Genomic DNA, 12605 nt, shown 5'->3' on the forward strand with positions numbered 1-12605 from the left:
TTTGCTCTGTTTTTGATTTCCCTCTTTGTGATTGTGTGCGGTTGGCCCCATGTTACCAGTGTAGAGAAGTATCTGGCAAAGGAGTGTTTGAATAATCGATCCAGTCCAGCTTGGCTTGCCAACCTCCAGGTGGCACCTGGAGATCTTCCTCTGTTACAGTTTATCTCTGGACAACCAAGCTCCATTCCCCTGGAGAAAATAGTTGCTTTGGAGAGTGGACTCTATGGCATTACACCCTGCTGAGGTCCTTCCTAGGGGTGTGCATTCCGTAAAGCCGAACCAAAAAAAACTTTTTTGGCATTTTTCGGGTATTTGGCATACCGAATCAGATCCCCTGAGCTGATTCGGCTGCTGAATACTGAATGCCAAAAAAACCCTGAAGATTTTCGGGGGGTTTCCGGCTTTCTCTGGGAGACACTGCTGCCTGCCTTTTCCCCATCCCCATAGGAAACAATGGAGGATTGGGGGCACCCTCTTTGGATGCCCCTAAAATTGGACCCCCTGGTCCAATCTTTTCCAGACTTGGGAGATCTTTTGGGGAGAGGCTCCAGAAGCTACAGTACAAATTTGGTGCCTCTACCTCAAACCCCTTCCCCCCCCCAGCCCCCTGAATACTTGTTAGAAGATTTTTGCCATTGACTACAATGGCCCCATAGGATATAATGGAGTCGTACCAATAGAATACCAGTGTTGGTATTTGGGTATATTCGGGAATCCCGAAAAAAATCTGGCTTTATTATACCCAATTTTTTTAAAAAAAACAGATTATTTTTTTCCTCCTGCACACCGCTAGTCCTTCCCCTCCCTGAACTTCACCCCCCAAAATCTCCACAAATTTCCCAACCTAGAGCTGGCCACCCTAAGACTAGAAAATGCACACCCACCCACTCTTGTTCCTCCCAAGCTGCAGATTGAACTGGCCTGCAGTATATTCTTCTTCCCCCTCTGCTCAGATTCATATATGGTCTTTACAGAAAAGCTAACCTTTCTATGGCTCCGATACAAGTTTTCCAATGAAGAAGTAGAACAGAACTTAAGTATTATTCGTGTTTCTTTTCTACAGCACTGATCTCTCAAACTCTTTTTTTTGGGGGGGGAGTGTATGGATGGCCCAATGTCATCAGATCTTGAAAGCTAAGCAGGGTCGGCCCTTGCCAGTTTGGTGTGGTGGTTAAGTGCGCGGACTCTAATCTGGGAGAACCGGGTTTGATTCCCCACTCATACAGTCGCAGCTGCTGGATGACCTTGGGCAAGCCATAGTTCTGTCAGAGCTGTTCTCTCAAGAGCAGTCCTCAGGAGAGCTCTCTCAGCCCCACCTACCTCACAGGGTGTCTGTTGTGGGGAAAGGAGTTTGTAAGCCACTCTGAGTGAAGGGCAGAGTATAAATCCAATCTCCTCCTCCTCCTCCTCCTCCTCCTCTTCTTCCTCCTCCTCCTCCTCCTCCATTGGATGGGGAGCCGCCAAGGACGTCCCGGGCTACTATGCCGAGGCTGACAATGGCAAACCACCTCTGTATGTCTTTTGCCGTGACCTGGGTGACCCAAGCTAGCCCGATCAAATCTTGGAAGCTAAGTTGGTTGGTCCTGGTTGGTACTTGGATGGGAGACCACCAAGGAGGTCCAGGGCTGCCGCACAGAGGAAGTCAATGGCAAACCACCTCTTGCCTTGAAAATCCTACAAGGGCACCATCAGTCGGCTGCAACTTGACTTTCTGCCGCTGCCGCACATTTAGAGTCAAGCAGTATTTTGCTACGCATTGCAGCCCTGTTCCCCTTTCCCCCGTCCATTGCAGTGGCACTGGCAGCTTAAAGGTCTGTAAATCTTTATAGCCACTTAAGAAGCTCGAGGTGGCCCCTGCCAAGTCTTAATGGGGGGGGGTCTGTAGACCTGCCGTGGCCACTGACATCCAACTCATCAATTCTCAGCTTGCCCATGTTCCACACTGGACCTCGCGTTAGACATAGAAACACATCCATCCCTGCAGCCTCATACCTCAGGACCACTTCAGAGGCTATGTTTGCTTCCCTAGGGTTGGTGTGTTGGGGCTCGGACTGGGCGTGGTCTGGCAGGGAACCTGCAGTGACGGGGCCTGTAGCACGCTGGCCAGAGGCCTGGGCTCCATGGAGAAATCAAGAGGCAAAGGCTCCAGCTTCCATAGACAGCTTTATTTACCTCCGTCGAGTTACAGCCAGTACTCTCTCTAAGCTGTGGTGTCTTGTGAGCAAAGATTCTACTTTGTGAGCTGCTGGCATTAGAGTTGTGAGCGAGCGATTCAGCTGCTGCATAAATTAGTTTGCTCTGGAGCCCTCCTTCCTGAGCTAAGGCAAAAATGTGTGAGCCGGAGGCTAAAAACCTGTGAGCTAGCTCACACTAACTCAGCTTAGAGGGAACACTGGTCACAGCACGTGGCAAGTCGCCTCTCGGCAGTTCACAGCCCTTCCAGGACGTAGGCAAGGGCCCTCCACTCATGATCACTTCCCGGACACCTCCCAGTTCCGCAGCAATACTGTTGTAGAAGCCTGGCTTAATACTTGGCCCTGCCCGACCTCCCTGGCCTTCCTCCCTCTGAACTTCAGCCCCAACGCAATGCCTGTCCCTCACAGAGTGGCTGCATGTATCAGCCAGCCATGCCCTGCTGTCAGTGTCATAGAATCATGGAATGTAAGAGTTGGAAGGGACCTTGCAGGTCATCTATTCCAACCCCCTGCACTCTGCGGGAGCACAGCCGAAAGATAGCCCTACAACATACCCGAAAGATGGTCATCCAGCCTCTGTTTGAAAACGTTCAGCGAAGGAGCATCCACCACCTCCCGAGGCAGTCTGTTCCACTGCTCAATCACTCTTACAGTTAGGAAGTTTCTCCTGATATTTAGCCGGTAACGACTCCCTTGTAATTTCCACCCATTAGATCTAGTCTTGCGATCCGGAGGAAGAGAGAATAGATCTGCTCCATCTTCTGCATGACAGCCCTTCAAATACTTGAAGACGTGTCCCCTCTAAGCCTTCTCTTCCCCAGGCTAAACATACCCAACTCTTTCAGCCTTTCCTCAAAAGACTTGGATTCCAACCCTCTCACCGTCCTGGTTGCCCTCTTCTGGACACACTCGTGCTGTGTCTTGTCTTCTGTCCTTCTCCTGCCATCACCCAACCTGGCAGAAGGTCCCAGGTTCAGACCCCGGCATCTCCAGTTAAAAGGATCAGGTAGCAGGTGACGTGAAAGGCCTCTCTGCCTGAGACCCTGGAGAGCTGCTGCCGGTCAGAGTAGACAATACTTTTGATGGGCCCGAGGGTCTGACTCAGCGGAAGACCGCTTCATGTGTGTTCATGTTCAGGATGACTACCCCCTGAGCAAAAGCTGGAGGTTAATATATTTATCTGCACTATTCATGCGGTTGCAAAGTTACAACTCTCTCTCTCTCTCTCTCTCTCTCTCTCTCTCTCTCTCTCTCTCTCTCTCTGTGTGTGTGTGTGTGTGTGTGTGTGTGTGTGTGTGTGTGTGTGTGTTTTATGGGACAGTTCAAAATTCTGTCAGAAGTCTAAACTATGTGATACAAAAATACCAGTCTAATTATATGCCTTTCCTTGTGGGTGGCAGCTGTTGTATCGAAGGGGGAAAAAGCTGCCGAAGCAATTTTGCATTTCGGCCATTGTCTTGGAGTGAGACAAATTCCTTGTCTCGTTTGTGTTGAAACTGGTGCACAAGTTATTACACAGGGTGATAAAACTTTCTTGTTAGCTAAGAAATGTTTTTATAACCTCGTTTATGTCTGCCCTGACGCCACGTCTAGCAGCGGAGATGCCTCCACTTGGTATGGATGATGCAGGGCAACAAAGTGTAGCCTTTTGTCATCCCTGAACCCTATTTCTTCTTTCTTCCATCCACGTGCTGCCCTTGGCTTCCTTCCCCTGTATTCCCTCCCCACCCATCTAAGAAGCTCAACGTTTAAAATTTATGCAAAACACTTAAACTGCAGATCGGCTCCCTTGTAAGCCGCCACGAGCCCGCTTGCAGGGAGGGCGGGGTATAAATATTAAAAATAAATAAATAAATAACACAGGAACGTGCGGGTAAGACATTTTGGAAGTTAGACTGTACCCTTCTCTTGAGTTAATCCTGTCATTATATTATCCTGTCTATACTGCAGCTTTAAACTTGGTGAACAGATGAAGAAGAATGAAAACGTTTGTTTGCCGCGAGGCTGGGAATTCTTTCCGAGGCCCCCAGTCCCTCCTCAGAACTGCGGTTCCCAGAGTTCCTTGGGGAGATTGCCACTACCGACATAAAACTGGTTTAGAAGTGATCTATTTGCCCCAAGTGGCTCAGCACAAATTTCCTACTTCCCCTATTCAAAGAGAAGGAGTTGGGGGGGGGGGGCATTGCCTAGCTTTGTTGCCAGAAAGGGGCTAGCCCAGGATATAGAATGGCTAACCTTTGGAGGTTTTCCAACAGAGGCTAGACGGCCACCTGACAGCAATGCTGATTCTGTGAACTTGGGCAGATCGTGAGAAGGGAAAGCAGGAAGGGGTTGCCTCAGTGCTTCATTCTCGTGTCCCTTTCTTATACACCCAGGGAATTGCTGATTGCCCCTTTGGGGTCAGGATGGAAGCAGTTTTTTCCCAGGCCAGTTTGGCCGGGGACCCTGGAGGTTTTTTGTCATCTTCTGGGCATGGAACAGGGGTCACTGGGGTGTGTGGAGGGGAGGTATTTGTGAACTCTCATTCTGGGACAAGTGATGCACTGTATTCTTGGTGCTTGGGGGGAGGGCAACAGTGGGAGGGCTTCTAGTGTCCTGGCCCCAGTTTGATGTAGGAGAGCCGGTTTGGTATAGTGGTTAAGTGCGCAGACGCTAATCTGGGAGAACCGGGTTTGATTCCCCACTCCTCCACTTGCACCTGGCTGGATGACCTTGGGCAAGCCGTAGTTCTGATAAGTGCTGTTCTTGAAAAAAGAGCAGTTTCTGTCAAGAGCACTCTCAGCCCCAACTACCTCACAGGGTGTCTGTGGTGGGGAGGAGAAGGGAAAGGAGTTTGTAAGCCGCTCTGAGACTCCTTTGGGTAGTGAAGGGCGGGGTATAAATCCAATCTCTTCTTCTTCTTCTTAAGTGCGTGGATTCTAATGTGGGAGAACCGGGTTTGATTCCCCACTCCTCCACTTACAGCTGCTGGATTACCTTGGGTGAGCCATAGTTCTGTCAGAGCTGTTCTCTCAAGGGCAGTTTCTGTCAGAGCTCTCTGAGCCCCATCTACCTCACAGGGTGTCTGTTGCGGGGAGGGGAAGGGAGTTTGTAAGCCGCTCTGAGACTCGAAGTGAAGGGCTGGGTATAAATCCAATCTCTTCTTCTTCTTCCCTCTGATGGACCTCCTGATGGCACCTGGTATTTTTGGCCACTGTGTGACAGAGTGTTGGACTGGATGGACCATTGGCCTGATCCAACATTGGCTTTTCTTATGTTCTTAATTTCCGGCATTGTGCAGGAGGTTGGACTAGATTACCCTGGAGGTCCCTTCCAACTCTATGATTCTGTGATTCTAAATGTATCTATATATCTAATTCTCAAATGTGGCCCCCACTATCTATGGATACCTAAATCTGCAGATCGGAGCCACACGTACCCAAAACAGATTTTTCCACAGTGATCCTCCAGATTCGCAGAAAAATCTGAAATCTTAAAAAAAAAACACTGGGGGCTGTGAATTCCCTCAAAAGTAAAATAGCATTCTCTGTGCGTGGTTCTAGGTGGGACCCATGTAGGCAGAGCAACTAAGATTACGGAATAAGATTACAGTAGTAGACAGAACTCAGTATCGTTAACAGTGATTGTAGAAGAGGGACATCCTGCAAAGTACATTAGTCATTATGTACAATAGTGTCATTATGTACAGTTGAGCATTTCTTCTTGAGGTTGGTTTTTTTTTTGTTTTTTTTTTTTTGTAAAAAGTGAGTTTGGATCCAGTAAACAATGCTTGGAGCTACTACTTCACTGAATGAATTTCTCTCGATTCCATGTATGGCCCCCTTACAGTTTCCTATTCCTCCGGCTCCCCCAAGCTGTTCTTGAGGGCTGGCAAACCCTGGGGAACAAAGTTGATCAGAGCCGCATGTGGCTCTTTCACACATATTGTGCGGCTCCCAGCAGGGCGGCTGGGGAAGCTGAATATCATTAGCAAACATATCATTGGACAAATAAATATCATCATCAATATCTGCTTTTACCGCTTTTGTTATTATTTCCGACAGTCTCGTTCAATGTTAATAAAAAGCAAATTTGCATATTTCCCAGTAAAAACGTGTAATATTGGTTCATGTCTTGCAGCTCTCAAACATCCAACGTTTATTCTATGTGGCTCTTACCTTAAGCAAGTTTGGCCACCCCTGAAGTAGATTGTGGTGCAGCAGGCATCTGCTGCAAGCCGAGGAATATGGACTTGAGAGTCGCACTCCTTTGCCAGTTTGGTGTAAGGGGTTAAGTGCGCGGACTCTAATCTGGGAGAACCGGGTTTGATTCCCCACTCCTCCACTTGCACCTGCTGGATGACCTTGGGCAAGCCGTAGTTGTGATAAGAGCTGTTCTTGAAAAACAGCAGTTTCTGTCAGAGCTCTCTCAGCCCCACCTACCTCACCGGGTGTCTTGTTGTGGGGAGGGGAAGAGAAAGGAGTTTGTAAGCCACTCGGAGACACCTTTGGGTAGTGAAGGGCGGGGTATAAATCCAATCTACTCTTCTTCTTCTTTTTGCTTCCTTTGCAGAAGAGCTGGTGCATGAGGGGAGGGGAGGGCGTCTGCCAGTTTTACTTTCGAGCTGCAAACTCCCTGTGCTGTAACCTACTCTGGTCCCCAGAGTCCCCGGCCATTCAGAAGCATCTTTCCAAGAACGGGGGCACAGCAGAGCCACAGAGAGAAGAGAGATCCATTCCACGAACTAGTTCCATTCACACTTCATAGCGGGGGGGGGGGTCCCCAACCCTTTGCAGCCTGTGGCTGAGTTTGGAATTCTCCCACAGGGTGTTGTGGGTGGTGCTACAAAATGGCCGCCGCGGGAGGCTGAGCTCCAGACTCAGAGGAAGCCTAAGTACAGGAAGAAGGGAGATGATTTAAAAATACCCTGGGAAAGAGGGGTTGGGAGAGAATCATTGTAGTAGCAACTGCCACTGAAGCGACTTTGTATGAATCTGGACAAGCCAATCAGATATCCAGTGGCCAATTAGAAGCCCTGCTGGGCAGGAGCCCCACAGTGGCCGTAAAGGTAAAGGTTTCCCTTGCTCAAAAGCTAGTCAGATCCAACTCTAGGGGGCGGTGCTCATCTCTGTTTCCAAGCCAAAGAGCCAGCGCTGTCCGGAGACTTCTCCATGGTCATGTGGCCGGCATGACTAAACGCTGAGGTGCACGGAACGCTGTTACCTTCCCACCGAAGTGATACCTATTTATCTACTTGCAATTTCTTGCTTTCGAACTGCTAGGTTGGCAGGAGCTGGGTCCAGAGATGGGAGCTCACTCCATTATGCGGCACCCGGATCTCGAACTGCCAAACTACAGACCTTCCAGTCTGCAGCTCAGCGTCTTAACCTCTGAGCCACCGCGGCCCACAATGGCCATACCCACTTGCTAAAAACACTTTGCAAGTTCCAGGAAAAGTGTTGGCGGGCACCGTGTTGGAGACCCCTGCTTCATAGTATCCAAGCTTTTTTTTTTTTTTTTTAAGGCCAGTAAAATTAATAATCAAGAGTGTGCCAACAAATCCTTCATGTGGCCCTTTTTTGGGCCATTGGTTAACCACCGTAAAAGCTTGGAGTTCAGTTCCGGCTCAGCGGCGTGAAAATGACTGTCTCTTGCTCCAGCAATCAGCTGCTTAGCAAGAACTTCTGCTGCAGTTTAAAGAAAGCAATCTAAAAGTGCACGACTCTGTCGAGAGCCCCGGGCACCTCAAAATAAGGATCGTAATTATTATTATTATTATTTAAAAAACAACAAAATTTAAATTTGCATTTTAATCTGACTCATGGATTGGGGTGAGGCCAGACTCAGGATTTCTTTGTTTAAAAAAAAGACAGACTTGCGCAAGCTGGTGTAGTTCACCTGCCTTCCCTCAGGTTGCACTCTAAGCCAGTCTGGGCTGGGTGGAGCCCCTCCCTTGGGATGCAGATGAGCCGCCATTCCTTAGTGATAGCGTAGATGGCTCGCAAACAGAAAATCCCCAGTTCAGTCCCTTAGCACCAGGGTGTCAAACATGTGGGCCAGGGGCCGGATGAGGCCCCCCCGGAGGGCTTCTATCAAGCCCACAGTGGAACTGGCTGTTTTCTGCTGCTTCTTCCAGTTATTCTGCTGCTGCGTCATCATAGGTTTGCAGCTTACAGATACACACCTGAACAGCATACTCAAGATTGCAACTGCACAGACATTTTGATGTAATAATTCAAGAGCAAGAGGTGTCATCAGACACTGTTAAATGAACAAAATATTGCAAGAGTGCTAATGCTTTAAGCAGGTTTTTATTTTAAGTAAAAAATAACCCTTTTATGTTTGTGTCCTTTATAAACTTTATATCTCCGCCACCTGGCATTACATTTTATCACGCACATGGCCCGGCCCAGCAAGGTCTCATTTATGTCAGATCCGGCCCTCGTAACAAATGAGTTCGACACCCCTGCCTTAGCGCTTCCAGTTTGAAGGATTTCAGGTAGCAGTCCTGGGGAGAAGCTCTGCGTAAGAGCTTTGCAAGCTGCCGTCAATCAAGTTAGACAGTATTGGTCTGGAGGGGAGGGGCTGCATCTCAGCAACAGAGCATCTGCTTGGCAGGCAGAAGGTCCCAGGTTCAATCCCCAGCATCTCCAGTTAAAAGGACCAGTGAAAAGACCTCTGCCTGAGCCCTCGGAGAGCCGCTGCCTGTCTGAGTAGACAAAACTGACTTTGATGGACCCCAGGGTCTGATTCAGTATCGGGCAGTTTCATGTTTGTGTTCATATGGATGTAGTGAATGTTTGACAGGTTAAGGCAACTTCATGCAGTTTTAGAGAGTCAGTTCAATTCATTTTATTGCTCACAGACCAATAGGTCATAAGCAAACATACAACGTATAATACATATGATGGAGTTCTTTCTAGGCTTGCCATATTCCAGGTGAGGCCTGGAGTTCCCCTGGAATTGCAACTGACCTCCAGGCCTTAGGGATAAGTTCCCCTAGAGAAAATGTCTGCTTTGAGAGGTGGACTCCGTGGCATCCCATCCCTGTTGAGGCCCCTCCCCCTCCCAAACCCCGCCCACCCCCAAATCACAAGGAATTTCCCAATCTGGAGCTGGCGAGTTTCCCAACCTGGAGCTAGTTTCTCTCTGATGCTCTTTTCTGAGGAGCAGGAACCCCGTTTATAGGTGTTATAGAGTCATGGCAACTCTCGAGAACTCTGATAGCAGGATGGGGGCTTGCATGTTTTAATACTCTCATGGAAAAAGAAGATCCTATTGGGTGTTGTAAATAAGAAGCGGGAGACTGACCAGTTATGAAGTTGCACAGAGAGTTTATATAGTTCTAAAGGTGAATATATACAGAGATATTTACAGGCTGTTGAACAGCATGTCGTGCCTTAGTCTATGAGAACTGAGCCCCCACCAGCTTACTAAACTGATAGCTGTTATGCTAAACCCCAGCCAATCTCTAACAAGGTGATGTAATCACTAGCTCTAACAAGCCCTGAAAGAGCAACACCTGCTAGAAAACACCTGGCTGTAATTACATGATTACTAGCATGACAGCTAGGTCTGACAAACAGATCAAACTGATCTATAGTAACTGCTTGCTACCTCTATCACTCTGACATATATCTCAATAGATCCTTGGAAGCAGAAATCTTACCACGTCACAGGGAGAGGTTAAGCCTTCTGCATGGTATGCTTACAGTTACCAAACTCCAGGTGGGAGGGACCTGGGAGATCTCCCAGAATGGCAGAGATCGGATGGAGGAAATGGCCGCTTTGGAGGGTGGACTCAATGGTGTTATACCCTCCCCAGGCTCCACCTGCAGATTTCCATGAATTTCCCAGCCCAGAGATGGCAATCCCATATTGCTGTCTTTCCGTCTGCATGGAATATTTGCATGGTGCGGGGCTGAAATATATAAATCCCTGCCTGCAGCCTAAAGGGGTACCACCCAGTTAAAGCCTCAGCACTTAATTCTGCTAGCCATAGAAATGGAGCCAGGATACCTACACCGACCCATGAGGCAAGAAACCCCAGCAAGAATTCTACCGCGTTCTGTTTAGGGGAGAGTCTCCAGGGGATGTTCGTCCAGAGATCGTATAATTGGAAAATAACCCCAAGAACTCCCTTTCAAGAGGAAGATATTTTGTTTGCTTATTTATAGATCTCTGCTGTGTCTCTTAAGCAAGGGGAAGTAACAAAACCATGCAAATTCTTGTAGGACTAATGCAACACAAAGGGCCTGGAATACACTGGATTAGAAATGAAAAGAGGCACCTGTGCCATTTGCATATTTTCCAAAACAGTCTCGTTAGGCACGTCACTTATATTTAACTCCATGCACGGAAGGAGGCAAGCCGTGTCTGAGTGTACCAGGAACTCTGGAAACGGCGAGAGAGGTTCAAAGCTTGAAAACATAAAACAGACTGGAGTGTTTCATGTCTCTGGGGCAAAGGGGATGGTGGAACATGGAAATCAATGTCTCTTCATTCCCTTCCCCTCCATCTAAAACCTGTACTGTAGGAACAAGAAAATTAACCCATTCATTTTTTTATCTGTGATAATTTAACTTGCAAGCTTTCCTGCCTTCAGGGAAGTCTTTCCACTTTAACTTATTTGGCTGGGGAACCTTTACACATCTTCCGTGGAACGAGTTTCCACACAATCATGGTGCATATTCTAAGATGCATGCTCAGTTCACGTGGAGCCACAGCATTGTCCCAAATGAACTGTGCGTGCGCCCTAAAACATACCCAACATCCCAGCAACTGCGCATTGCAAAAGGAAGATCCGTAGCAGCAGGGAAGCAGGTCTGCCATTCGATGCGCCCTCTAAGCTGCGGAGTCTTGTGAGCAAAAGTGCTGCTTTGTGAGCTACTGGCATTAAAGTTGCGAGCAAGCGATCTGTCTGCTGCATAAATTAGTTTGCTCTGGAGCCATCTTTCCTGAGCTAAGACGAAAATGTGTGAGCTGGAGGCTAAAAAACTGTGAGCTAACCCACACTAACTCAGCTTAGAGGGTACCAGTTTTATCATTGGGGGGGGACGCCTGTGGTGAATTTTCAAGGAACCTGCAGTTTCCCAGAACAGCACTAACAACAACAACAACAACAAAAAGATTTAGTTGCTGGCATAAAAGGTGTTCCAAGATGGTGCATGATGACTTTAACCTCCCCCAAAAGTAGCACAGTTGAACCATGAACGTCCACCTTGTAAATTGTGCCACCTAGGTTAGCTTGGCTTGGCTACATCATGGTAGTCTCATAGAAGTAGGCTTGGGAAATAAGTTAGATGGCCACGTCAGTCTGACACGTACCTGTTTCACAACTGCAAGATTCAGGGCAACCAGTTCACATGACCACATGAAGTTGCCCTATCCTGAATCAAGACTATGGCTCCATCAAGGTCAGTCTTGTCTACTCAGAATGGCAGCAGCTCTCCAGGGTCTTCCACATCACCTACTGCCTGGTCCTTTTGAGTGGAGATGCTGGGGACTGATCCTGGGACCTTCCGCATGCCAAGCAGATGCTCTTCCACGGAGCCACAGCCCCTCCCCCCAAATTATCTCCCCCCCCTCCCCCAGAATGCACCCGTGTTGAAAATAGTGCTTACGTAGTTGTTGTTTGCCACATGTACAATGTAAAGTGTATACTGTGCTTAATGTGTTTGTTTTTGTGTCCTAAAAGGCGCAGGATCTGAACGTGATTGAAGAAGTCATTCGAATGATGCTGGAGATCATCAATTCCTGCTTGACCAACTCTTTGCACCATAACCCTAACTTAGTGTACGCGCTGCTTTATAAGCGGGATCTCTTTGAGCAATTTCGAACTCACCCCTCTTTCCAAGATGTAATGCAGAATATAGATCTGGTGAGTAATATTTGGATCTCTGCTCATTATCCGGTATGGGAAGGCAGTTCATATCGTCTCTCGGATTTGCACAGACGGGTGTGGGTCTCACCTCTGAGCAAAAATATTCAAGAGTTAACACATACACTTTCAGACACCCCAAGAACATTTGCTAGTGGGAGAATATTAAGCTGTGTTCACACACACCAAATAATCCGCTTTCAATGCACTTTCCAACTGGATTTTGCCAGTTCACACATTAAAATCCAGTTGGAAAGTGCACTGAAAGTGGATTGAAAGTGAATTCTTTGGTCTGTGTGACCACAGCCTATGTGTTCTTTTCTTTTTGTCAACAAGTCACAGCTGACTTACGGCAACCCTGTAGGGTTTTCAATCAATCAATTTATTTAGCTCACGTGACCAATGGTCTCATGCACAGAATGCAACAAACCTGTAAAATACCAATGTAAGAGTTTAAAACTGTTAACGTTTCAAATCCAATTGAAATATAAACTGTATAAAGGTTTAAAATATAAAACGATAAGACATTTCGGACATAAAACTGAAAAAAA

The 12605-nt window shown here is 47.7% G+C and overlaps 1 protein-coding gene across 1 annotated transcript in view; it reads left to right on the plus strand.

Annotated features, from left to right (window-relative positions):
- DYM (dymeclin) overlaps window positions 1–12605 on the plus strand; it is a 294566-nt gene that overhangs the window by 223419 nt on the left and 58542 nt on the right. The window contains exon 15 of the mRNA XM_015424156.1: window positions 11872–12054. Within this exon, the coding sequence (XP_015279642.1) occupies window positions 11872–12054 (183 nt within the window). The remainder of the gene's footprint in view (window positions 1–11871; window positions 12055–12605) is intronic.

Source organism: Gekko japonicus, unplaced genomic scaffold, assembly GCF_001447785.1.
Source record: "Gekko japonicus isolate JY-2015 unplaced genomic scaffold, Gekko_japonicus_V1.1 scaffold1349, whole genome shotgun sequence".
Taxonomy (NCBI): Eukaryota; Metazoa; Chordata; class Lepidosauria; order Squamata; family Gekkonidae; genus Gekko; species Gekko japonicus.